Source organism: Equus asinus, chromosome 14 (assembly GCF_041296235.1).
Source record: "Equus asinus isolate D_3611 breed Donkey chromosome 14, EquAss-T2T_v2, whole genome shotgun sequence".
In the NCBI taxonomy this organism is placed as follows: domain Eukaryota; kingdom Metazoa; phylum Chordata; class Mammalia; order Perissodactyla; family Equidae; genus Equus; species Equus asinus.
Window position 1 is genome coordinate 47,110,950 of NC_091803.1, and position 25,030 is coordinate 47,135,979.

At 61.6% G+C, this 25,030-nt stretch overlaps 3 protein-coding genes and 1 long non-coding RNA gene across 8 annotated transcripts; 2 read left to right on the forward strand and 2 right to left on the reverse strand.

Annotated features, from left to right (window-relative positions):
* The first annotated feature begins 5,451 nt into the window (after nucleotides 1–5,451).
* On the forward strand, nucleotides 5,452–14,914 carry PKMYT1 (protein kinase, membrane associated tyrosine/threonine 1). Of its 4 annotated transcripts, XM_014833166.3 has the most exons (10): nucleotides 5,458–5,665; nucleotides 6,054–6,161; nucleotides 6,826–6,914; nucleotides 10,132–10,639; nucleotides 11,580–12,073; nucleotides 12,770–12,876; nucleotides 13,012–13,184; nucleotides 13,271–13,428; nucleotides 14,301–14,399; nucleotides 14,485–14,914. In XM_014833166.3, the coding sequence occupies exons 4-10, from the start codon at nucleotides 10,289–10,291 to the stop codon at nucleotides 14,594–14,596; spliced, it is 1,494 nt and encodes a 497-aa protein (XP_014688652.1). In that variant the 5' UTR covers nucleotides 5,458–5,665; nucleotides 6,054–6,161; nucleotides 6,826–6,914; nucleotides 10,132–10,288; the 3' UTR covers nucleotides 14,597–14,914. The 4 variants fall into 4 exon arrangements, with proteins under 4 accessions (XP_014688653.1, XP_014688652.1, XP_044602630.1 ...); XM_014833167.3 differs by lacking the exon at nucleotides 6,826–6,914 and having other exon boundaries at nucleotides 5,452–5,665; XM_044746695.2 differs by lacking the exon at nucleotides 6,826–6,914 and having other exon boundaries at nucleotides 6,054–6,299.
* PAQR4 (progestin and adipoQ receptor family member 4) lies at nucleotides 14,746–18,295 on the reverse strand. The gene is made up of 3 exons (XM_014833170.3): nucleotides 17,760–18,295; nucleotides 16,166–16,387; nucleotides 14,746–16,014 (listed from the first exon to the last, which is right to left on the reverse strand). Exons 1-3 carry the CDS (start codon nucleotides 17,923–17,925, stop codon nucleotides 15,581–15,583), a joined length of 822 nt encoding a protein of 273 aa, XP_014688656.1. The 5' UTR covers nucleotides 17,926–18,295; the 3' UTR covers nucleotides 14,746–15,580.
* LOC139040230 (uncharacterized) lies at nucleotides 16,592–19,940 on the forward strand. 2 transcript variants are annotated; one of them, XR_011494385.1, is made up of 3 exons: nucleotides 16,592–16,950; nucleotides 19,222–19,412; nucleotides 19,789–19,940. It is a non-coding gene; the product is annotated as an uncharacterized lncRNA (long non-coding RNA). The 2 variants fall into 2 exon arrangements; XR_011494386.1 differs by having other exon boundaries at nucleotides 19,227–19,412.
* On the reverse strand, nucleotides 19,406–23,401 carry KREMEN2 (kringle containing transmembrane protein 2). Its single transcript, XM_070485151.1, has 8 exons — nucleotides 22,867–23,401; nucleotides 22,455–22,629; nucleotides 21,604–21,695; nucleotides 21,380–21,504; nucleotides 21,028–21,181; nucleotides 20,151–20,675; nucleotides 19,985–20,063; nucleotides 19,406–19,738 (listed from the first exon to the last, which is right to left on the reverse strand). Exons 1-8 carry the CDS (start codon nucleotides 23,399–23,401, stop codon nucleotides 19,528–19,530), a joined length of 1,896 nt encoding a protein of 631 aa, XP_070341252.1. The 3' UTR covers nucleotides 19,406–19,527.
* Between the last annotated feature and the right edge of the window lie 1,629 nt (nucleotides 23,402–25,030).

A 25,030-nucleotide genomic window follows, 5' to 3' on the forward strand; every position in this document is an offset into this window, starting at 1 on the left:
GGGTGGAGGCCCTCACCCAGGCCCCCCAGTAGCAGAGGGTCTGCTGGCAGTCCCCAGGGGCCAGTCCCCCCTCCCTCCGCAGCAGGAGTCCAGCCTCCTCCCTGCCCCACCCCTCATCCATCATGGGCGCTGACAGCCAGGACAGACAAGCCCCACCTGGCCCCCTGAGGGTCCTCCACCCTTGTCAGGGACTGGCACCGGGCGCCAGGCCTGGAGGGCTCCGATGTACCCCCAGCAGCTGGCAAGAGGTAGGCAGGCACCCCAGGCCCAGCCCCAACACAGCTGGGGAGATGGGAGAGCCAGGCCAAGAACTGTGGGTGTGGCTGGCAGGGGAGACTCAGAATGAGTTACAGTGTTACCCGGATAGAGAGCAAAGGGGACAGAGGCCACAGAGTGTTAGGATGTTACAGAGGCGGATGGAGAGGCAACAGTGTAGCAGAGTGGATCTGACAGACAGGCGGTCCCCAAGAACAGCCAATCTGTTATCCATCTAACCCTGGAGACCACACGGACGACACCCAGAGACAGCCCTTCCTCCCCAACTGAGGCTGGGCTTGCAAGAGTGGGCCTGAGCCTCCCCTCCATGAGGCACGGTGGCACACAGGGAGGGGCACCCCATGCTCAGGAGGCCCTCCCAGCTTCCCCTCCATCTCCTGCTCAGCTCCAGCGGCAGCAACTGTCACTTTGGGGGACAGACTCTGGGGGGACCTCTGCTCAGGGTGTGCTTGGGGCAGGATTGCTAGAAGATGCCTGGGCAGCTAGTAACCCCTCTCCATCCTAGGGGGCGGTCACATGAGCCTGGAGCCTGGGCTGGGTGCAGGAGGCTTGGTGGGGAGTTGAGGAATGGAGGACAGGAGAGGCAGGCCTGGGAAACAGCAGGAGTGGAGAGTCTGGACATCAGCCCCCACCTCCTCCAGTGCGTCTGTAGACCCCATCAGCTGGCAGGGGACAGCAGTGACTCAGGTCTCCCAGACCCTTGTCCAGAAGGCCCTATATTCTTGTTTTTGTGTGTGTTTTTTTTTTTTTTTTTGAGGAAGATTAGCCCTGAGCTAACTGCTGCCAATCCCTCCTCTTTTTGCTGAGGAAGACTGGCCCTGAGCTAACATCCATGCCCATCTTCTCTACTTTATATGTGGGATGCCTACCACAGCATGGTATGCCAAGCAGTGCCATGTCCGCACCCAGGATCCAAACCTGCAAACCCCGGCTGCTGAAGCGGAACATGCGCACTTAACCACTGCGCCACCAGGCTGGCCCCAGCCCTATATTCTATATCTGCTGGCCTATCCCCTGCCCAGCCAGCCCCTCACGGCACCTCTGGCTAAAGAGTCCAGCCTGCCAAACCAGGCAGCCTGGCAGGGTGGGGCCTGGAGAGGGGCTACAGTGAGGAGACGAGGAGACAGCAGCTGGGAGGGAGCGTCTTGGTGTGAGGCCTCTGAGCCCACAACACCTAGGGGGTCTAGCTGCCAGTGGACTACAGGGCTTTTACTGGGTCCTCCTGCACTCATGGTCCCCCTAGCACCGAGATGTGCCTGCACCTCACCTCACTCTTGCCCCCCATGCCCTGGCTGTACCCCTTGATGCCCTCTCTCCCCACATGAAGACCCCAACCCAGGGATCATGCTCACAGGAGCACACACACAGGACCACGCCCAGGGCACTCACCTCTCCACACAGACTCACCTTTGCACAAGGCCCCTCTGCTCCCACCGGGCCCCCTCAGCCCAGTGCCCCGGCGCAGCACCCCACATGCCCACCTCCTGTGCTGCCCTGCAGACAGCCATAACCCAGAGTCCTGGAGGCTGGACCTTCCACTGACTGCTGGGAGGGGCTCAGGGGTGGCCCATGAGAGCCTGAGACAGCTGGGACCATCCATTTAGGCTCCCCAGGGAGGGCTTTCCTGCCAGGCCATCTGCTCCAGCCCAGCACAACAGGCACCAGCTCCCTGGTCGGTCTCCTCATGGAGGGCAGCTGGGTAGCCTCGTGGTTGCAGACTGGGTGCTGGATTCAGATGCAGATCGGACACACACCTGCTCTCTCTGGCTGGGGAGCTCGAGCAGGAATCTGACCTTCCTGAGTCTGCCCACTGTCCTCTAAAATGACGACACTAAGAGTATCACTGTGTCAGGGCTATTGGGGGAGCTATTTCTTATCCCATTTTACAGATGGGGAAACAGGCAGACAGAAGGGACTTGGTCCAGATTGATTCCTGAGCATGGGGCTGGCATTTGAAGCCAGGCAGTCCACGCAGACCCCCGAGTCCACAGTCCTCCACTCTCTGCTAGTCCACAAACTCCTGGGCGGGCAGCAGGCCCAGTTACCCCAGACATGGTGTCGCTCTCTCTCTACCCCATGCCAGTCTGGGCCCAAGGTGTCTGCTTGAGACCTGGATAGCTGAGGGCCCCCTACAAAGACCCAGACACACGGCTCACCCCACAGGGCGCCAGGGAAGCTTGGCCCAGGAGGAGGCAGGCGGGGAGACCAGGAGGGGCCATGCAGGAGGTATGGGCTGGGTGCCTGCTTGGCCACTGGCAGATGAAATGCCGGTGCCCACCACCACTGCCAGGCTGCCTGAGTGCTGGCATGGGCCTGTGGAGAATGGCAGCCAGCCTGGGACCTCAGGCCAGTTTGACGCCACTCAGGACCAGCACTGGGTGCAACTGAGCACCCCCAGCCCCTGCAATGCCCCCATCTCCCACCCCCAGCACAGCCATCCCCTCAGCTCACCCTCAACTCCACCTAGGCAGGGCCAGCCTGAGAGCACATGGACCACCTGGGGGCTGAGGGAGCGCCTGATGGAGCCCAGGCCTGGGCTACTTCTGCTCCCAGGCTGTCAATAGAGGAGCAACTTTGAGGGGCCACAGCTGGGAGCCCAGGGCAAGGTGACAGTTGGGGTGTTGCAAGTGCAAGACCGAGGCCCAGGAAGTGCGCCACCTGAAATGGCACAGCCTGTGTCAACAGGCTCCCAGCCAGCTGCTCACAGCAGCAGCACCTGCCAGGGTGGGAATTCCGGGAGGACAGCGGGGGGGAGCGGCCAGGTGCCTGCAGGGCCCACACCTTCTGAACCCGCAGCTGTGCTAACGGTCAGCCCTGGGCCCTGGATCTGGCAGTTTTTCAGCCCAGATCCCTGCATGGGTGCCTCTGGGACACCTTCCCAGGCACCTGCACCGTGCTGACTTCCACGAACTCCCTGCCCCCCACCTGTCAGTGTATTAAAACCTTATGCCAGGGTGAAATATGGCTTGCTTACAGATGCATGCCTAGGACAGACATGCACAATAGAACAAATTCCTATAAGGCAAACCCCTATGCAGCCCACACCCAGGTCAAGACACAGAACACAGCCAGCTCCCCAGAGGCGCCCATCACAGTCTCCTCTCTCCTGCTGGAGTAGCCATGTTTGCACTTGTGGCTGTCATTTCCTTGCCTTTAAGTCACATTATTCCTGTTTCCTAACCCCATCCCTGGAGGGACGCTTCCCGGGGCTCATGGGTCGGGCCGCGGTGCTGCTGCGGCGACGAGACACAAGGGGGCGCGAGCGGCTCCAGCCGGCTGTCACCTGGAAGCGCGGGCCGTCCCGGAATTGGGCGCAGGGCGGGGGTTGCCGGGCTTCCTTCTGCACGCAGCCCGGGCCAAGCTTTGCTCTGGAAGCCTGTGGGCCGGTGCCTCCGGCCCTGTGACCCCGGGGTGTGTGCGGGGGTCCCGGTCCCTCTTCTCCAGGGGCCTCCTTTCGGCCCAGGAGGCTGCTTTGAAAACTGCAAAGCACTATACAAATGAGGGCGCGTTACTGTAATTATTAAACAATGAGAAATCTACTGTGTGTTCAGCCCCTGCTAAGCACTTCACATTCCATGTTCTCATTTAGTGCTCATAACCCCCAAGGAGGTCGGAACTATTATTACTATTCTCATTTTACAAATGTGGAAATGGGCCTAGAGACATAAAGCAACTTGTCCACAATTGCACAGCTTCCATGGGCAGAGCAGGGTTTGAGTCCTAATTTCCCTGACTCCACGGCCCACGCTCTTACTTGCTATCTGTACTTAACTTTATATTATAGCTCTTTCACACAGCGAAATGTCCATTTTGAATTAAAAAAAAATTTTTTTTAGTCACTGTAAATGAAACTTTCAAGAATGGGCAGTTGGAAGGGGGCCTGAGTCCAGGACTCCTGGAGATGGAGCTGGCAGGCCGGCTGGCGGCTGGAGAGAGTCCTGCCTGTTCCCCAGGCCTCCTGGGGACAAGCCCGGGGTGTCTAACAAGGATCCAGCCTGAGTCACAGGAGCTGTGGCTGCCAGAGATGCTAATGCAGAGGATGGCGCATGGAGGGGGCAGCCCCCAGAAAAGCTCTGAGTTTCGAGCCTAATGGGAGACGCCCGTCTACCCACTGGTGAGTGTTCGCCAAGGGGCCTCATCCCTGGGCGGCGCTGGGAGCCCTGCAGTCTTCGGCCCTTCAGAGACCTGGCAGTCGACAAGTGCACCAACAGATAGAGGCTAGAATTTCAGATAGAGTAAGTGCAAAGGGTAAATAAGGTGGGAAAAGAGATATGAGAGACACGGAGCGTTCTAGGGAGAGTGACCTGGAGGCGTGACTCTCCTCCACCCTGTTAAGCAGATCAAAGGTCCCCTCCTTGAAAGGAGCAACCCCCAGGGCTCCTGTTAGGAATCAGCCTCGCTCTGCGCCAGCCCCCTGCTAAGAATTTAAGGGGATCATCCCATTTGAACCTCCTGCTCCAAGAGGGAAGCTTCATCCGCTCAGGATGAAGACGGGAGGCTAATCCGGAGCTCAGAAAGGCCCAGTGCTTCCCAAGGTCGTTCAGCCAGGAAGGGGCTAAAGGGGGTTTGGGCTGAGCTCAAGTGTCGAATTCAAAGAATGGGAAGGGCTGCCTCGGAGGTGGGTGAGGCCTGGCTGTCTGGAGGGCTTCCTGGAAGAGACGGCGTTTCCGAGTTCCCTGAGCCGCATGTTCCGCGGGTGGGGGGATGTCCCTGGGGCCGGTGCGATGCACGCCGGGACCCCAGGGCCCTCCACCCAGCCGGGGCCTCGGAGTCCACAGGGACTTCCTGTCCAGCCCCGAGTGACTGCCTCTCGAGGCACCTCCGAGGCGAAACGCGGCGCTGGCCCCTTTTATAGACGCGAAATCTAAGCCAGCCCAGCAAGGGCCGTGAGTGCCGGGACCGGGGTCTGGACGTCGGCAAGGGTTCCGGCAGCCAGGCGGTGGTCCCCCATCAGCGGCCCCAACAGGGCGCGGCCCCGCAGCCTCAAGGACGCTCCGCCTAGCAGCCCCCGCCCCGGGCCAGCGCTACCAGGCCTTGCGCCTGCGCAATGAGAGCGCAGGCCGGGGACGCCGGCTGGGCGGGGTCGGCGACGCGCACGCAGGACGTGAGGGGCGGGGCCACGCAGGTCGGCGCCTCCGCCAGCCGCCGGGGAGGGGGCGGGGAAAGGGGCGTTCCTGGGCGGGGCCTCGAGGCCGGTTTGGAATTTTTGGCGCGAGCCACCTCCGCGCGCGTTCACGGGCCGTTCCTCCTCCGGAGAGTCGTCCCGCCCTGGTGTGAGGAGCCGTCGGCCGCAGAGCCCAGCTCGTCTGACCGCCCCAAGGGCTCCCGCGGCCTCCGCCGACCCAGAATCTGGGAATTCGCTGAGCTGCGCCCCGTCCGCCCGCCCCAGGTGAGCCAGACCCAGCGCTGAGGGCTCTCGGGCGGGACCGCCCACCCCTCCTCACTCCCGGCAGCCCCTTGCCCCCTGACAGCCCCTCCCGGATGATCCGCAGCCCCCAGCCCCCTCCCTCAACCCGCTCCGACAGCCCCACCCCCTGTCGGTCGGGGTCCCGCCTGCCCCCCGCTAACCCCTCCCCGCGCCAGCCCCGCCCACCTGCCCTCCGGCCGCCCGGCCACTGCCCTGCCCTCCTGTCCTTTCCGGCCCCCAGTCCCCGTCCCCTTTCACCGGGGAACCCCTCTGCCTCCGCTTTACTCGTCCCTCCGCGGGAAAAGCCCGCCCGCCTTCCATCTACAGCCCCTCCCCCGTGACAGCCCGTCTCCTCCGCTCTGTTGGCCAGGGTTTCCCCACGCCCGCGGAGGCGAATCGGCGGCGGCCCTGCCCCGGAGGAACTCACAGTCTAGCGCGGTAGACCGTGGTCAGCAGGCGTGTCCGGCCTAGTGAGAGGGTGAGGCCCCTGAAAGCTGCGGAGGTCATCCCGGCCTGGCCTCTGCTCAGGGCCACCCCGGATTCACCCGGGAGCCCCTTCTTCCACCTCCCCCCTCCCACTCCCAAAGCTGTCTGGCCAGGCCACTGGTGCTCGAACGTAAGTGACACTGGGATGGTCTGAGAACTGGTTTAAGGTGCAGGTACCTGGTGTCCCCGAATGTGCCAGGACTGGGCCTGGAGGCTGTACTTATAACCAGGGCCTCCGGGGAACCTGACAGCCTGGTTCTTCACTTCCAGAAACCCCTTGGATGAGATTCCTGAGGTGAATAGAGGCAGAGGAAGCCCTGCCCGCTCCCCCCATGTAGGGCGAGTCTTCCAGGCAGGTCCCCCGTCGGGGGTCCCGCCCTCCCCCCTCACTCTCCCATGGCCTGCAGGGCTCTCTTCAGAGGACTGCTCCCTCTTGTTCCAGTTCCTGCCGCCCCTTGTGCTGGGTATGGCATCTGTTGATACACTGTAGCTTCCTCTCAAAATTGGACTCCTCTGTCCCTTTCGTTTCAATTATAACATTATAGCAACTCAACATCCTTTCTATTCCAACACACAAAATCACTTATACCTGCAGAACCAGTGTACTTTGTGTGTTTTTTCAACAACTACTCAGAGCGTTATTTATTATATAACAGGTAGCATTTATTGAGGGATCTGCATGCCAGACGCTGGGCTAAGCCTTCCCTGAGGTCAGTCGTACAGGTCCACAAACCCCTGAGGCCAGGTGTGTATCAGAATTCAAAATGTCTTCAATTTTAGAAAGCCAGTAGGGTGCATATAACATGCGTCTGGGACATCATCCCGTTATCAAACACATTAATGTTTCTGTCAAAAAATATATGAATATTCACACTTAGAGGGAAAAGTAGGTCTGGTCAGCTTTTTCTGCCAAGTGAGTTTTGTGTGTAGATATCCAGGTGTCCCGGCACCCTTTGCTGAGAAGACTATTCTTCCCCACTGCATTGTTTGGGTACCCTCGTCAAAATCAATTGACAATAAATGTGAAAGTTTATTTCTGAACTCTGTTCTATTCCATTGATCTATATGTCTGTCTTTATGTGAGTACCACACTGTTTTGATTACTCTAGCTTTGTAGTGTTTTGAAATCAGGAAGTGCGAGTCCTCCAACTTTCTTTTGACTATTCTGGATGGAGTGAATTTCCATGTGAATTTTAGGATCAGCTTGTCAGTTTCTGCAAGAAGCCAGCTGGGATTCTGGTGGGGACTGTGCTGAATCTGTGATCAGTTGGGAAAGTATTGCCATTTTATCTATATTAAGTCTTTGGATCTATGAAGATGTAATGTCTTACCATTTATTTAGATCATCTTTAATTTCTTACAGAAGCTGAGGGAAGAGAGGGAAGCAAGTATGTGTGTATAATGTGTGTTGTACTGACCTTCCTTGCGCCTCTGGTTCTCTTCATTTGTTCCTGTGGGTTCGAGTTTCCATCTAGTGCCGTTTTCTAGTCCATTATAGCTCTGCTCTTATCCGCCTCCTTTGTGCTGTTATTTGCAAGTCAATTACATTGCTCTGTGTTATATGCTTAACAGTACAATTATATACATATTGTTTTATACAGTTGCTTTTTAAATCAACTAAGAGGAGAAATATGCATTTATATTGTCTTTTGTGTTATAGAATCACCTTTACTGATGCTCTTTATTTTTTCGCGTAGATTTGAATTACTGTTTGGGATTATGTGCTTTCAGCCTAAAGAACTTCCTTTAGTTTTTCTTGTAAGCCAGGTTTGTTAGCAATGAATTCTCTCTGCTTTTGTTTATCTGGGAATATCTTTATTTTGCCTTTGTTTTTGAAAGATACTTTTGTTGGGTTTGGATTCTTGGTTGACAGATTTTCTCCCCAGCACTTTGAATATGACATCCCACTTCCTTCTGGCCTCCATTGTTTCTGATGAGAAGTCAGCAGTTAACCTTATGGGGGGGGGGTGCTTGTAAATGATGAGACATTTTTCTCTTGTTGCTCTCAACATTTTCTCCTCGTTTTTGGCTTTCAGTACTTAAATATGATGTGTCTATGTGTGCATCTCTGCATTTATCCTTCTCGAAGGTCATTGACCTTCTTGGCTATGTCAATAGGTTTTTTTTAAATCACATTTGGGAGTTTTCACCCATTATCCCTTAGCATATTTTGCCTGCTCCTTCTCTTCTCTCCTTCTGGTGCACCCGTTATGCATGTGTTGGCATACTTAATGGCATCCTACATTCCTCTGAGGCTCTGCTCCTTTTTCTTCATTCTTTTTTCTCTGTTCTTCAGATTGCATAATCTCTATTGATCTATCTTCAAGTTCACTAATTATTTCTCCTGCCAGTTCAAATCTACTGTCAAATGCCTGCAGTGGATTTTTTTCATTTCAGTTACTGCACTTTCCAGACTCCACAGTTTCCATTTGGTTCTTGTCATAGTTTGTCCCATTATTGATATTGTCTCTTTGGTGAGATGCTGTTGTGCCTGCCTTGACTTGTTTAAGCGTGGTTTCCTTTACTTCTTTGATCATGTTTACAGTGCCTACTTTGAAGGCTTTTTCTGTCAAATCTGACACCTGCTCCCTCTTACAGGAAGTTTCTGCTGTCTGTTTTTTTCCTGTGTGTGGGTCACACTTTCCTGTGTCTTTGCATATCTTATAATTTGTTTGTTGAAAACTGGACATTTTAGATAATATCTTGTAGCAACTGTGGATACTGGTTCCTCACCCCACTCTGGGGCTTGTGACTGTTGTTTGCTTGTTATTTGTTTAGTGACTGGCTGGACCATTGTAGTGACGTCTCTCTTCACTGCAGTGTGGAGCCTCTGACATTGCTTCTCAGAGGGCCCAGCCTTGGCGTGTGCACGGTTACCCTGGGACGCCAATGGTTTTAGGGGGGGCTTTCTTTGTCCTTTCCCTGATCATACCCAGCTGTTAGGCCCCACCACTTGCTGGCTGGTTGCTCTGTCGTCTTTTTTGACAATGCCCTGGGGCATCAATTACTCCATAGACTGATCCAATTGAATTCAGTCTCCTTTAACAGGGTAGCTTTTGAGTTCAGTGTTTGAGGTTTGTTCTGACCCCAGGAAGCTCTTAGCTATTCTTTCCCTGGTTCTCTCTGGCAAACCAGCTGGCCTCTGGTTTAGCTTGTTGCTGATGGAGGTACCAGCATCCCCCTATTTGCCTACCACCAAGATCTCCACTGAATTGAGAACAACTTTAGACTTCAACTTCACACACTCTGTTTCAAATGAAGTCAGTTTTTTAAAGGGAGAGCTTCGGAGCTCTCTATTTTATGAACTGCCTCTCCCCTGGGCAGAATCTCTGAGCTGCAGCCTGGGAGCTGGGCCAGGGACCGTGGTGCCCAGCTGAGTGGCATCACTGCCTTAGCATGTGGGTGTAGCCTCTGGCCTTCTCAGCCTGCCTCTCCCAGTGTGAAACCTCCTTCCGAGGCAGGAGCTGGGGCTGGAGCCAGTGGGCTCCAGTATTCCCAGCCTGCTAGACCTGAGGTCGAGCCTCCGCCCTGCGAGGGGGTTGGTGGAGGAGGGGCCCGCTGTCTGTTGCTGCGCTCGGCTGGGATTTAGCCTCTGCCACTCAGCTGGAAGTGGAGCTCCACGAAATGAGTTGTAGCACCACAACCATGAAAGAGAAAGTGAGAAAGAAACTTTTAGAATTCAGACCTTCTTTTTTCCTTTGGAATTGGAGATAAGGGATGGTGGGCCTGTGTTACTGTCTCCCTGGTGCAGTCTGGGAAGAGGTTACATATTTGAAGGCCCAGCAGCTGGCTGTGAGGAGGCAGGGCTGTATGCCGGCAGACCCTGCCTCGGTGGAACCTGGGCTGGACTGCAGGAGCCTCCAGCCCAGCCCCGTGGTCTCAGCCAATGTGTCTGTGACCTCCAGGCACAGAACTGCTGTGTGCAGATGTGTATGTATTTTTCCTCTGCCTTTTCCCGGCAGGTGCTCGTGTCCCCAACGGCCTCCATGTTTAAAGCAGGACGTGCGTGCAGAGTAGACGCGGCTCCCTTCCACAGCCCCTTGGGGGCCACAGGCCCAGGCGCTGTTTGAGTGGACACACTGTTCTGTCCTCTGCCCCCTGGGGCGTCCTGTGCCGGCCATGCCTGTGCCCACAGAGGGCACCCCGCCACCCTTGAGTGGCACCCCGGTCCCAGTCCCAGCCTACTTCCGCCACGCAGAACCCGGCTTCTCCCTCAAGAGGCCCCGGGGGCTCAGTCGGAGCCTCCCACCCCGGCCTCCTGCCAAGGGCAGCATCCCTCTCAGCCGCCTCTTCCCCCCTCGGCTCCCGGGCTGGCAGCGGCTCGAGCCCCGGAGAGTGTCGTTCCGAGGCGAGGCCTCCGAGACCCTGCAGAGCCCCGGCTATGACCCGAGGCGGCCAGAGTCCTTCTTCCAGCAGAGTTTCCAGAGGCTTGGCTGCCTGGGCCGCGGCTCTTACGGAGAAGTCTTCAAGGTGAGTGGGGGGATAGCTCCTGTGCCTGTCTGGGGCCCCCTGCATTCCCCCAACCTGGATGGCACAGCATCTTGGGCAGCCTGTTCCCTTTCTCTGCCCTGACAGCCTGCCTCTCACGGGTGGACAGGCTCCCCTCCCTGGTGCTTGATTCGGCTGCTTTCTCATCCCCCCCAGGCCTGTCCGAGGGCCCCCTCAGTGCACACTCTCCCTCGGTCCAGGGCCTGGCACACCATGCTGGAGCTCCTGGCTGCCATCTCTCCTCCCACCCTGGAGCCAGCTGCGCTGGGGTCTTGGCAAACCCTGCCCAGCCGCTGTAGCCAGCCCCCCGAGGGCAGTATACCCCCTGTCCCGCCAGCCCCCAGGCCAGCAGGCGCTTAGGCTACACCCTCCATGCCACCTTTATTTTACTTAAAGTATATTTTCCAATCATTTATATTTCCTTTAAATGGTAGTTTTCCTTACACAAGTACTACATAAAGACAATTTTGTTATTAAAAAATACAAACAACATAGACCCCTCAATCAGCTCTCCTTCTCGATGGAAACCACTGTGCTTCTCAGGTGACCATCCTTCCTTCCAGACCTTTCTCTATACATCTCTAGAATGGACGATATAGAGACAAACCCATTCTCTTTTCTACACAGCAGATCACACTGCCTGTGTTGTTCTGTACCCAGCATTTCTCACTTATTGCGTCCTAGAGGCCGTCCTGGATCAGTGCTCAGAGGTCCACCCCACTTCTTCCCGCGGTCGGTCTCTGGCGAACCAGCCCCAGGGGGAGGTGTGTCCAGTTTTGCTGTTACACGTGCAGGGTCTCTCTAAGGCAGATACCATGCTGCGCCTCCTGCACATGGGAAATCTTAATAGAATCTGCTGGATCATCCTCCTACATGGTTGTGCCACCTCCCACCCTATCTGTGGGCTCCACTTCCCTTCCAGGTGCGCTCCAAGGAAGACGGTCGTCTTTATGCAGTAAAGCGCTCCATGTCACCATTCCGGGGCCCCAAGGACCGGGCCCGCAAGCTGGCCGAGGTCGGTGGCCATGAGAAGGTGGGGCAGCACCCGCGCTGCGTGCGGCTAGAGCAAGCCTGGGAGGAGGGCGGCATCCTGTACCTGCAGACAGAGCTGTGCGGGCCCAGCCTGCAGCAGCACTGTGAGGCCTGGGGCGCCAGCCTGCCTGAGGCCCAGGTCTGGGGCTACCTGCGGGACACCCTGCTTGCCCTCGCTCACCTGCACGGCCAAGGCCTGGTCCACCTTGACGTCAAGCCTGCCAATATCTTCCTGGGGCCCCGGGGCCGCTGCAAACTGGGTGACTTTGGGTTGCTGGTGGAGCTGGGTGCGTCTGGAGCTGGTGAGGCCCAGGAGGGAGACCCCCGCTACATGGCACCTGAGCTGCTGCAGGGCTCCTACGGGACGGCGGCGGACGTGTTCAGGTGAGGGCTGGGACGTGGGAAGCCTTTGGTGGGGTGGGGAGGAGGGAGGGTCAGCAGAGAGAGGGAAGACTATCCTAGGCCAAAGTCAGGAAGACTTGGCTCCAGGCTGGGAGACATTGCACTGCGCGGTGGCGGCCCTACCCTCTAGTTGAGGGGGCTCTGCAGAGTCTGGCTGTCTAAGCAGCAAACCCTCTGGAGCCACTTAATGTAGATTCACCCATCTCACCATGCCTCCATAGGAGGGACTATTATCGCTCCATTTACAGGTGACCAGGCACAGGGGGGTTACAGGACTCGCCTGCCCGAGGTCCACAGTTAGCAGCTGGTGAGCTGGCTTCCATGAGTCATGCTGGTAACCACTGCTCTGCCTCTAACAGCGGTTGGAATCCAGCCATATCAACCAGAATGCTAATAGCCACAGGAACCACAGTGACTGTCCAGTGGGGGGTGGTGGGAGGACTCACACTGGGGCATGTGGGCTGTGCTAAGCATAGTATCCATGCACCATGATGTGGTCCCCATCATTGGCCCTGCAGGGGCCTTTTCAGGGCCCTGAGCCCCTCCCCCACTTTCCCAGCTCATGGTAGAAGACAGCAATCCTTTCCTACCCTCTTCTTGGGGGCAGCCTGGGGCTCTGGGGTCTGTGTCCCGAGGCCGAACCTGCTCTTCTTCTGTCCCTGTCTCCGTCCCTCCCAGTCTGGGTCTCACCATCCTGGAAGTGGCATGCAACATGGAGCTGCCGCATGGTGGAAAGGGCTGGCAGCAGCTGCGCCAGGGCTACCTGCCCCCTGAGTTCACTGCCAGTGAGTGGGGGGCAAAGATGGGCGGGACATGCTGCCACTGGGAGGACAGGCTCCTGTGGGAGGGAATGGCTGGCAGTGGTGGACTGCTGGGCTCAGGGCCCAGTCACCCCTGATGTGGCCCTGCCCCACGGACAGGCCTGTCTTCTGAGCTGCGTTCTGTCCTTGTCATGATGCTGGAGCCTGACCCCAAGCTGCGAGCCACAGCGGAGGCCCTGCTGGCCCTGCCTATGCTCCGGCAGCCACGGCCCTGGAGCGTCCTGTGGTACATGGCTGCCGAAGCCCTGAGTCGAGGGTGGGCCCTGTGGCAGGTAAGCTGGGCGAAGGTGACAGGCTGCCCCGCCCTGCTCCCGGCCCCAGGGTCTACCCAGCTTCCTTCGGCCCCCTGTCCCCACAGACCCTGCTGGCCCTGCTGTGCTGGCTCTGGCACGGGCTGGCTCACCCTGCCAGCTGGCTGCAGCCTCCGGGCCCGCCGGCCACCCCACCTGGCTCGCCGCCCTGCAGCCTCCTCCTGGACAGCAGCCTTTCCAGCAACTGGGATGACGAGAGCATAGGGTGGGTGAGATGTGGACGAACATGGACGGGGATCAGAGGAGATGGGCTGTCATCGTGGCCAAACTCCACACCCGAGACCCAGGACCCATAGAGATTAGTGGTGAACCGAGACTCCTCCCACAGACCTGGCCCCCATCACACCCCGGGAAGGGACCCAAGGCTGGTGCGGCCTGGCCTAGTTTGAATGCAGCTGTTTCTTCTAAGCTCAGCACGTGGGACGGCCGCTGTGCAGAGCCCAGCAGAGTTGGCAACTTCACACTTAGGCACTGCCACACAGGGAGCAGCGCAAGGGTCCTGGCTCCCACCCCAGTACCCTAATAGAGGCTGCCAGTGCCCAAGGACAAGGCCTTGTTCTTCCTCTCAGGGGACAAAGCCCTCAGAGCCTGGCAAGCCACCCCCGTGCCCCAGAAGGAATTCCTTAGTCCCAGGTGCCTGGTGGCCAAGTGAGAGGCTATAATTAAGAAACTGCTGCAAAGGAAAACCACATGCTCGGGGCGGACGGCTCTCAGAGGAATCACACCATTAACCCAGGCCTTACGAAATGTCACCCCGTCACCATGGGGGCACTTTATAGCAGGCACGAAGTGCCAAACAAGCTTCATTTACCACAAGTTCACATCAAAGCCAGCTCTGTTGAAGCCCATGTGTTCTGAGAACAGAGGTAGCCTTTGAGCTTAGTCAGGTGGCCTTTAAAAGTTGTGAAAGTGCACCACGCTTCTGTTGTCCCCAACTGTGGCCCCTTGCCCTTGGCAGGAGGGAGCCTGGAGCCTGCACGGGGACCAGGTTGGCCTTGCTGCTCTCACCCAGCTGTGGCCTCCCTGTGCGCTCCTCACTGCTTGACACCCCACTTCTCTTGCCAACCCTGTGTGCAGGCCCTCACTCTTTCCAGAGGCTGTCCTAGCCAGGGCTGCCGGGACCACCTCCACCCCCTGCAGCAGCTCCCCTGCCCCCCGAAGCAGGTACACACTGAGGTGAGCAGGACCAGGGTCCAGGGGCTGCGAAGGAGTGGCTTTTGGATCCTGAATGTCATTTCTCTCTCTCTTCCCTTCCCCCCAGGGATGGCCTGGACCTAAGTGACACTGACTCAGAGCCCCCTCGGGGCTCCTTCCCCTCCTTTGAGCCTCGGAACCTCCTCAGCCTCTTTGAGGACTCACTGGGCCCAACCTGAGTCCCGGGGCCCAGGCTTGGCGCTTTTAACCTTTTAGCCCCTCCTCCCTTCTTCCCAGAGGCTGAGGTCCCTCTGGGAACTCGAGTGGTCCCTTCTTCCTGGCCACAGCTAATAAAAGGTATTTGAATCTTGGGAGCACCCAAGCTTGCTTGCGTGGCAATACAGCATTTCCTGCCCCTTTTATTGTCATCACCTGGAGTCTGAGACCCCCAGGATGGGCCGAAGCTGAGCCCTGCCGCAGGGCCCTGGGGCCCCAGGCTGGCAGACTGCAGCTGGGAGCCACTTCCTGAGCAGGGCGTCCCCAGGTGGGTGGAGCCTTCAGAGCATGGCAGTCAAGGTGGAGGGTGGGCCCTCAGCCCAGTAGGGCTGAGTTCAGGGCCACTCAGCTCTACGTCTATGCCAGTTGCCTAGAAAAAAACTGGTCCTGGGATAATGGTTAGTCTTGCTGCCCAAATTCCTCCCTCCATAGTCTCTGGACAGAAGGCAGAAGGGTTGGGGGAGCCTCAGCCTACTGGGAGGGTTGGCCTTCAGGGCAGAAAGTGGAGGTCAGGAAGCATGGGCTGGAGGCTGGGCCCAGCACCTTTCGAGGTGTCTCATGGGAGGGTCTGAGAAGGGGCAAGGTGGGGTGATGGTTCTGGGCTGGCAGGATACCCACTGTTAGAGAGAGACATGAGCCCAGAGTCCCTCTGGCTCAACCCTCACAGGTCACAGAGGGTAAACTGAGGCTTAGAGAAGGAAAGGTTTCCTTCCAGCCTCCACAGGAAGACAGAACCCTGGAGGAAGGCGGGGAGGGGAAGCTGGAGTTCCAAGGCCAGGCAGGAAAGGCTAATCCACAGGAAAGAAGGGATCAACAGGCTCCCAGGTAGGAAGTCCTGTTTGCTGGAAACATCCAGGGAGCCAGCTCATTGTGGACCAGTAGGAAGGAAGCACAGTGGTGTTGGCCCTAGAAGACTGGGCAGGCTGGCCTGGCGGGTAGGGGGTGGCTCAGTCCGGTGGGCAGGCGTGGCGGGCAGCCCAGAGCAGGTCGGGCACAACGCCGGCGTGCAGCTGGAGGATGGAGCCCACGCTGAGCAGATGCATGATCTGGTGCGAGTTGCCCCAGTAGTCGAAGCGGCCAGGCCCCCAGCGCTCTGGCAGGCGGGCCACGTTCACCAGCCCCCCAAGCAGTGCCAGTGCATCCATGCGCAGGTAGCAGGGCAGGGAGCCAGGAGCTCCAGAGCCCAGCCCCACTCCCCGGGCCCCAAACACCAGGAGGCGGGCACTGGCCTGCCAACCAAAGGCACGGAGCCGGGCACTGGTGGAGGGGGCGGTGAGGGCCCGCCAGCCAGCCACACCTGACAGCACGGTGTAGCCCACCAGGGCAGCAGGGCGCAGCAAGGGCCTGCAGGCCAGGGTGCAGTGGATGATGGGCAGGGCCCCTGCACAGAGGAGAGAGGCAGGAGAGGGCGCATCAGTGTGGGGGTCAGCCTACCCTTTCACCCAGGGCTCACATGAGCATCCCCTGCCTCCCCTCCCCAGTTGCCCCCCAGTTCCCATCCTTCGAGCCCCCTCCCCCATCCCTTGGCTCACCAAGGGTGTTGACGAGGCAGACTCCACACATATCTAGGGCAAGGAGCCGGGTGTACACAGGGCTGCCCCCTTGGTGGCACATGAAGAGGTGATAGAGCACAGAGCCTGCTGGGGGTGCCAGGCAGGCCACACAGTGTGTGCCCCACAGCCAGCCATCCTTGCCCAGCTGACCCCAGGGCATGGTCATCGGCAGTAGCACAAGGAAGCCCAGCAGGGCCAGCCCTGGGGGAGGGAGACAGTCACTGGTGAGAGCACTTCAGCACTGGGGGCACATCACGTTCTCAGAGTCCAGTCTGGAGACAACACCAGGGCTGAGAGCAAGGCAGGTCTTGACAACGCCGTTAGCCGACTCTCCACTGGGCCTTGGATAGAGGCCGGCCGTGGGCTCTCTGTAACTTACTTGGCAGAGCTCACGATGTTCTGGGAAGTAGAGACCATTGTCCCCACTTTGCAGGCGAGGACACTGAGTAGCCTGCCCCAGGTGACCCCAGCAAGTAAGCAATGAAAGCAGGATGGAGCCTGGACAGTCTGACTCCCAGCTGCTCTCAGCCCTGCAGCCACATCACCTCTCCTGAAAGCAGGGGTCCCCAACCCCCAAACCTGGCCTCTGTGTGTCAGCAGAAGCCAGAAGGAGGCGTCACCCAAAGCTGAATTCTCAACAGGACATGTGGCAATAATGCCAGATTCCAGAGCTGCTTAGCGTGCTGTGCCCAACCCCTATGTCCTCTCCGCTCCACAAGTGACCAGAGAGACGGAGGTTTCAGGCCTTTTTCTGTTCCAGAAAGGTGAGGCCAGGCAGGGGAAGGGGGCTGAAAGGAACTTGTTCTGTCTCGCCAGGCACCTCCTCTGGGAGCTCTGTTCCTCCCAGCCCAGCCCTCCAGGGTCATGCCTACCCGCTGGTGCCGGCCCTCTGGCACTGCCCTCACAGGGGTCAAAAGGCAGACACAGCAGGCTGGGGCCCCCGGCTGCCCTCTTCGAAGGGTCTGGCCAGACCACCGTCCCCCAGTGGGGCAGGTACCAAGGCTGGGCCCAGCTCGCTCAGGGCCCCTCTCTGGCTGGGGCAGGCCAAGGACAGTCAGGGCTGTGTCAGCAGAGCCCGGCGGGACGCGAGGAGGGGCCCGGCGCCTGCCGGGGGCGGGGGGAAGGAGCCGCCACCAGGCGGAGCCTGGTGCATGGGTTGCTCCGGGCGGGGGCGGCAGGGTGGCCGCGCGAGGAGGGGCCGGAGCCTGGCTTCTCCTGGGGTCCTACTCGCCGGTATCAACACCTATCTCCGGGAAGGGCGCTGGCGGGGAAGGGTGCCCAGGGCGCCGGGATTACGAAGGGGCTGGACACCAGGCTCTTCTCCCCAGGGCTCAGAGGGATTAAGCGGACTTGGTCCCCCACTCTGCTTCCCTTGCCTGCCCCGGGGGCCCCTCAGGGGTAGCGGAAGCTGGCAGCGCCATCCGGGACAATGGCAGCTTTGTCACCGCGGTTCCTGGCCGTGCCAGGGCCGGTGCAGCCCAGGACCTGGGCGCTGGGGCGCTCTTCGGCCTTCGGGCCCCCAGCCCGGCGCGGGCAGGGCTGCCGCGGGAGGGCGATGCGGGGCGCGGCTCACCGTGCGTGTAGATGTTGCCCAGCTCGTTGTGCAGGTAGAAGAGGCTGCGCAGGCAGCCCGAGCCGCTGCTGGCTGGCCGGTAGCCTGTCAGCACGAACTTGTTGAATTGCAGGTGGGGTGGCGAGCTGGCCCAGTCCAGCAGGCGCGGTCCCCCCAGGAACGCCATGGCCCGGCGCGGTGCGGGCGGCCTGAGCTCCTCTTGCCCCGGAGCCGCCTCCTCAGTGGGGCCGTAGCACCGGGAGGCTCATCTCGGCGCCCGCCGCCGCCCAGCGCTCGGTCCGCGCACGCGCCGGCCTGGGGGTCCCGGCCTGCGCCCCTCCTGCGCTGCGCACGCGCGGGTCCCGCGCCCCGGCACCGGAGGCTGGGAACAAGCCTGGCGCCTGAGCGCAGTGCGGCCGGCTCCGCCGGGGCAGGCGCGACACAAGGAAGTCTTATGTTGGCCGCGGCAGCGGCCAGTAGTCCCTCCGCAGCCCGGAGGACGGGCGCGGCCGGACGCGGGTGGAGACGCCAGGCTCCGCCCCAGCTGCTCGCCCCCGCCATCCCGCCAACCTTTCGTGCGCTGGGCTCCTGATGTCGACACTGCGAGGACCAATGGGCGATGCTGGCGGCGAGGCCCCGCCCCGCGGACGCCCAGGCCTTCACCCTCTTAGCATAATCTATGCGGCCCAGACTTATTTGCATGGGGTGGCTGTTGGCTTGGGACCCGACGTTCTAAGTCCCGGTGGCTCTGCCAGAGTGACCCCGACGCCTCGCGTCCCCTCGCAGTGTGGGCCCGGGCTTTCCGCGCGACCCACACGTCGACGCACTCCTGGGCACTCACTGTCCAGGGCACAGCCCCACCACCCAGCACCACCCCGCTGCCCGGGCTCTGTCCAAGGTGCTGCCGGCCCCGGACGTTTGGACCGGTCAGGTCTGGAGCCGGCGCGCCCCCACTCCAGGGCTGATCTCTCCAACAGCCCGACTCCTCCGGAGCGCAGGAAGGCGCGCTGAGATGCCCGGGCCTCAGGCTTCTTCGAACTTGGGCTCGGCCAAACTCGCTCCCCGTTACCGCCCACATGGCGCACCACCCAGAACAGGCAGGAAACGGAAGGGAAGAGAGAGGGCCAGGGGAGAAAAGTGGGTCCCCGCCCAGGTTGATCCTAAAGAGGGCCCAGGAAGGCATCCCATTTTGTGCGTAACCACAACCCGCCTCCTCCTCCTCCCTTCTCCAGGACGCGCCCACCCATCCTTCAGTCTCCGGGGCTTTTCAGTCCTTTGCATTCCAGGAGGGTCCGAGAAGTCTTTGCTTGGAATGCCCTTAATTTGCATGGACACACCCAACCCTTGGCTCCAGCAGCCTCATTAACACAGCCTTTCCCACCACGTGAGAACTTGGTGGAGTCCTGTACCAAAATAGGTCCTTTATTCAAAGTCTATGGCTGGTCTTTTGACCACTTTTGTTGACCTCTCACATTTCACTTAGGGCAGCAGTCCAGGACCACTCCAAGAGGGGCTCAAAGACCCTTGAAATCAGAGACCCCGGTATCAAGGTCTATGAGGAGGGGAGCCGGATTCCTTTTGCCCTTTGGCCTCGACCACCTGGAATCCGAGGATCAAGCCAAGTTCCCAATAATAGCACCAGATGCTTCCTGCCCGACGTCTGACCTCCGCGAGGTAACCAGAGGCCGAGCTACCCTTAAAGGGGCGGAGGACCAAGGTAGAGTGTGGCATAGCATCTCAGGTGTCCATTCCGCTGGCCGAGGGTCCCGTGGACCCTGGGGGTCCCGAGTCAGAGAGCAGAGATGAGTGAGCGCAGGGAACTCTGGCTGGAGGCGCTAAGGGGCCGGTAAGTCGTGGCTAGACCCTCAGCCTGGGGGTCTCCGGGGGGACAGGGCAGGGCTACTCCTCGAGGCCGACGGTACCACACGGCCCAGCTTCTCCCAGGGCCTCGGGAAGGACCCAATGCTGGGGGCCCTTTTCCCGGAGTCAGCAGACATTTCCTAGAGAGACAGCAGAGGTCAGCCCAACCCCTGACCAATCTCACCTCCAGCATCCTGCACTGGCCTGCGATCCTGCGCGAGATTCCCTGTGTGGCCCCAAGGCCTCATCCTTCAAGAACCCAGGAGTTCCTCCCAGCCCCGTTCCCCTCGTGGCCCTAGCTTCCCACCAGGGACCCCGCGCCCAGGGCACCGAGGCGTCAGGTCCCGGGCTGGGTCCGCCCTCGAGCCCTGCCCCAGCGCGCGCACCGTCGGCGCAGCAGGCGCAGGAGCGACAGCAGCAGCAGCAGCAGCACTGAGACGGCCGTCACCGTCGAGAAGACCCGGGCTGCGGGCACACGGGTCCAGTGAGGACAAGGGTCCGGAGGGGCCGCTCCCCAAGCTCCCTCCCGCCTCGCACGCCCGCTCGCCTCACCCCCCATCGCAGCCTCCGGAGCCCCAGGCCGGGGGCTGCAGCTCACGTTGGCCCCTTCGAGGGGCGCTGCGGGGGTCTGGGCAGAGCCCCTGGGGGTCGCCCGGTCCTCGGCAGCGTCCTGCAGCCCTGCGGAGAGGGGTGTGAAGCAGGGTGGCGGGGGAGCTGGCGGAGGGGGGTCGGGCGGGGCCTCACCGCGGTAGGTGAGCGCGAAGCCCTGCGCGTGGCCGCGCGCGTCGCTGCGGAAGGTGAGCAGCAGCGAGGCAGCGCGCAGGCGCAGCGGCCCGGGCGGCGGCGGGCGGGCGCCGTCGAAGGCGCGGAGCAGGCGGCCCGAGGCGGCGTCGCGCAGCTCCAGCCGGTCGCGCGGGTCGGCCAGCTCGAAGAGGCGGAAGGTGAGCTCCAGCGCGGCACCCGGCGGGCCCAGCGCCCAGCTGCAGTTCCGGTCCGGCCCGTACTCGTCCGGGAAGTCCGGGGAGTAGATGACGCCCTGAGGTGCGGTCCAGTTCCCCTGGCAGGAGCCCACGGACACTGTGGGCGGGGCCGGCGGTCAGAACCCGGCCCCGGGCTCTCCCCTCACGGGGCGGGGCCTCACGCTGGAGCCCCGCCCCCCGCGGCTAGGCCCCGCCCCCAGGCTGGCCCCACTGCCTCGGCGGGCCCCCTCCAGCCCCTTCCTTAGGCCCCGCCCCACGCTATTAATCCCCTCCTGGGGGCCCGCCCTCACCCAGACCCCGCCCTCGGCCCCCAGCCTTGTCCTCTTCGGGCCCCGCCCCCAGCCTACTGCCTCCGGGTCCCAGATTCCGCTCCCTATCGGGTCATCGCTCTCAGGGTCCACCCAGACTCCTCCCCTCACCCAGGTCCCTCATCCCCGCCCACTTCTCACCTTCGTAGATGCCCAGGCGCCCGTCGCCGCCGCACAGCTGGCCCGGGTGGCCAAAGCAGATCTGGTCACAGTCGGTGGCCGGGGCCGGGCGTCCCCGGGCCAGGTCGCTTTCAGAGCCACAGAAACAGGCGTAGCCAGCCTCCACGCCCGCCAGCTGGGGGCACAGACCCGGTGACCCCAGAGGCAGGGAGCGAGATAGGGGTGGGGTGGTGGAAGCCAGGGGTAAGGGTCGCAAATGGGAATCGGGCTGGACGTTCAGCAGTCAGTGTCAAGGTTTGGCGTCAGAGTCGGGAGTTGATGTGGGTCCTGAGGTCAAGGTCGGGGGTCACTGGTCGGGGCCGGCGGGCAGTACCTGGTAGCCCTTCATGCGGCAGAAGCGAAGGCACACCTGGACCGTGAGCTTGGTTGAGGTGCCACTGGGGCCGCTGAGGGCCGGGGGTGCCCCCGAGTCCACGAAGCAGCCCAGGTACCCGGGCACTGAGGGGGCAGCGGAGTCGGGCTCTGTCACGCGCCTCCGAAAGCCAACTCCCCCGGGCAGCCGCGCGGTCCCACCCTCGTCCAGCCGGGCCCACTCACTGTGGCACGTGGGGATGTCGCAGTAGCGCCAGTAGATGCCCTCCTCCGTCTCGGCCACGTAGCACCATGGCTGCACGTCACCATCTGGGTTCCTGCGAGAGGGGGAGAAGTGATCGGAAGCCCACAGCCCCAAGAGCCACGAATCCCGGGCCGCGCCCCACGGCCTATTCGGAAACTGGCCCCGTGTGTGTTGGAGGTTATTTGAGCGCTCCTCTCCGTCCTCGCACGAATTCTGGTTTGCTCCACGTGCTTCTGGATGTCGACTTCTGAGCAGGCCGTGGGAAGCCATTAAAGGGGCCCTGAGGGCTGATTTTAGGGCTTCAGCTGTTGCTAGGACGAGACGTAGTGTATGAGGACTTTGAGGCCATCTGTACTGTTCGCCCCCCACCCAGCCATGGGCCTCGGCCACGTCCCTTGCGGTTCAGCAGAGAAGTGCCCTTCCGCTGCGCTGGGGCTCTGCCGCTCCAGACAGCAGACGTGGCTCTAAGCCCCCAGTCCCTCGGTCACAGCCAGTAGAAGCCGCGCGAAGAAGTGGTAGAGCAAGAGCCCACCCAGCCCCTCACCCCAGGGCTCGCCTCTAACTAGATCGTGCCCGCACAAGCCCCTTGGGCGCCCAGCACTGGCCCTGGGCTCCTGGCCCTGCGTCAGGCTCTCAAGAAGTTGGGCACGAAAGGCCAGACCCCACGGCCGAGGACTATCCCAGCTCCCAACCCCGCCCCCAGCGCAGGCTAGGCCCGCCCCTCGCTTAGGCTCCGCCTCCAGACCCTCCTGGCGGACCCCTTACTCGCCCAGTGGAGACCTCAGCCCCGCCCACACGGAGGCCCCGCCCCAGTACAGGCCCCGCCCCTCACCGACAGAAGTTGTGCGCGCCCAGCCCCCAGCGGCCCTGGGGGTCGCTGGCGCTGCTGTAGCTGTGCTGCTGCGTCTGGTCCCAGAAGAGGCAGGGCCGGCCGGCCCCGCGTGGGCCTGTACGGTTCTGGTGGCCGCGGTAGTCGGCGCCATTCACCTGGAAGCACTCGGACAGGCCTGCACGGCGACGGCGGGGCCTGGGGAGGTCTGGACCCTCGCCCGGCATCCTCATCCGCCGACGCCAACTCCCGCTTCGCTCCCCAGCCAGTGTCCCCGGCGCCCGCAGGGCCCTTGGGCTGCTCAGCTGCTCCCGCCACCTGCTCTGTCCCCTCCCCAGCCTCGGGACCCAGGTCCTAGGAGCAGAGGAGGTGGAGGGAGTGGTGACCACGGCCCAGTCGCCGGGCTGGGACTCACCTGGGCTATGCAGGCTCCCTGCGGAGGTCCCGCGTGGCGGCAGCAGTGGGCGGAGGAGGAGGAGGAGGAGGAGGAGGCCCTGCCGGGCCCGTGTCCCCATCGCCCCAAACCAAGGAGAGGTAGCCCTGGCCCACACACGGCGCGTGCCACCCCCGGGGTCGCTTCGGGGTCTCCCAGGCCACATGGTGGACGTTGTCCCCTGACCGTCTATCCTCGTCCCACTCTGGGCAGCGCTCTCCGTCTGGGGCGGGGGAAATAGCTCCGGGGTTATTTGCCTCCCAGGGTTTCTGCCCCGGAGGCGTCTCTCTGTCCCTGTCCCTACTGGGGGTTTCCCCGAGGGTGGTCTCTGGCCAGGGGCGTTCTCCGTCTCTGCCTCTCCGTACTCGGGGTTGTGCCTCGGCCTCCACAGCCGCCCCTTCCCGCTGCGCCTCGCTCTCTGAGTCTCCCTCGCCCAGGTCTCTAACGCGCTGGCTCCTGCCCCCGTCGCGTCCCTCCGCGGGTCCCTCCCCCCTGGGTCCCTCCCTCCCCATCCCATCCCCCGAGGCCGGGAAGCTCCGCCCGAGACTGGAGCCGAGGCAGCAGGTCCAGACGCCTCCCACGCCCGCCTCCCCCACCTCGTCTGGGGACCCTCGGCGTCCCAGCGCGCGCCTCCCCCCCACTCCCCCTCTCAGGGTCGGTGCAGGGTCTAGAGGGAGTGTGTGGAGGAGGCCAGGCCAGGCTGGTGGACAGAAGGACCCTAATGGGGGACATAGAGGACCTACTGGCGAGGCCCCCAGGATACCCCGCAGTCTCCCGCTCACAGGCACTCTTGAACGAAGAGCACGCACGTACTCCCACTCAGTCTCCCATTCATCGTCAGACGCTCACACGCACACCCTCTATCGGATCCTCACACCCCTCCCTCTGCAGGTCCCGACGCCTCTCGCCTGACGGTGGAAGTGCCACTCCCTGCCCCCCGCACCCGCGAGACAGGCGGGAATGGTGGATGCTCAGTCCTGGACAGGCAGGGGCAGCTGGTGTCTGGGGAGGAAGGCAGCTGCGCCCGTGGTCCCAGCCTGTCCTCTCCTCTCCTCCCCCTTCTCTTCCTGGGACCCCCAGCCCAGGCTCGCCGGAGCCCTCGCAGCGCTGAGGAATTCCCCCAGCGGTGCCCCCCAACCTGGCGGGGGAGGGGGAGGGGAGCAGGCCCAGGCAGGCGTGGGGGGAAATTCCCCGCCCCCTCCCCCTGGGCCCGACTCCTCCGAGTCCTCTGATCTCCCAGCGCCGCCCGCCGGCTGCCCCCAGGGCTTGGGGGGAGGCCAACGCAGGTGCGTGGGAGGGCGGGGGTGGGAGCCAGCGAGGAGGCGGGTGGTGGCCGGGGGCCCAGAGCGGCCCCTCCCCGTCCAGATCCGTTGCCCCTCAGTCCAGCCTCTCCACCCCTCACCAGGCCCCCACCAGGCTGTCCAGCCCGGGAAGACCTGTCCCTGCCCTGTCAGTTTCCCCGCCCCCCAAGATGGGGGGCGCAGAGAGGATTCTAGAAAAGCCAAGGTGGCCAGGCGGTGAGGGACCGGCGGAGTCGTCACAGTTAGTGCTTCACACGCAGGCTCTTGGGTCTGGGGGAGCGTGGGGATGCAAGGAGGTGGGCTTTCTGAGATGCGAGGCTGGCACCTGGGTCGCCTCGTGGGGCAGCCCTCTCAGCAGCCAGGCTGGCGCAAGCTCGCCTGGAGGTTTCCTGGCCCCGCTGAGCACAGGACTGGGAGTCTAACCTGCACGCACTAGCCCGCCGCCCCGGGAACCGGCCTGACGCCTCCCTAATGAGGGAGCAGCAGGTGGCCACCTGTCAAGCTGGTCCCCTTCTCCCTCCTGCCCACGAGTGCAGGGGCTGCCGAGCTTGGTGGCATAGTCCCAGGCTATGGCCCACGGAAAGCATCCTGGGGCGGCAGGACTGGGCCATGGGTGATGGGGGTGCATGGGAATCCTCATCGTCCAAGGTCTCAGCCCCACAGAAGAAAGGGGAGGAGGTGGGCAGAGACTCCCAGGATCCCATGTACCCAATGGGGGCAGAGGGAGGAGTGGAGGAGGAACTGATCCCTTCTCTGGTCAGAGGGTGATCAAAAAGGATTGTCCATCTGGTCCACTGCACTTCCACCCTCTAGTCTGGGTGGGCTTCAGTTTCCTACAAAGGGGG

Coding starts and splice junctions, on each gene's coding strand:
- PKMYT1 (XM_014833167.3), top strand. CDS start 10,289: ATGCCTGTGCCCACAGAGGGCACCCCGCCACCCTTGAGTGGCACCCCG. Junction 12,877..13,011: donor GCCCCCTGAGTTCACTGCCA/GTGAGTGGGGGG, acceptor CCCCACGGACAG/GCCTGTCTTCTGAGCTGCGT. Junction 13,185..13,270: donor GAGGGTGGGCCCTGTGGCAG/GTAAGCTGGGCG, acceptor CTGTCCCCACAG/ACCCTGCTGGCCCTGCTGTG.
- PAQR4 (XM_014833170.3), bottom strand. CDS start 17,925: ATGGCGTTCCTGGGGGGACCGCGCCTGCTGGACTGGGCCAGCTCGCCA. Junction 16,388..17,759: donor GGGCAACATCTACACGCACG/GTGAGCCGCGCC, acceptor TCCCTCCCCCAG/GGCTGGCCCTGCTGGGCTTC. Junction 16,015..16,165: donor CTGCCTCGTCAACACCCTTG/GTGAGCCAAGGG, acceptor TCCTCTGTGCAG/GGGCCCTGCCCATCATCCAC.
- KREMEN2 (XM_070485151.1), bottom strand. CDS start 23,401: ATGGGATGGGGAGGGAGGGACCCAGGGGGGAGGGACCCGCGGAGGGAC. Junction 21,182..21,379: donor GCCGCATGAAGGGCTACCAG/GTACTGCCCGCC, acceptor CTGTGCCCCCAG/CTGGCGGGCGTGGAGGCTGG. Junction 20,064..20,150: donor TCCGGAGGCTGCGATGGGGG/GTGAGGCGAGCG, acceptor GTGTGCCCGCAG/CCCGGGTCTTCTCGACGGTG.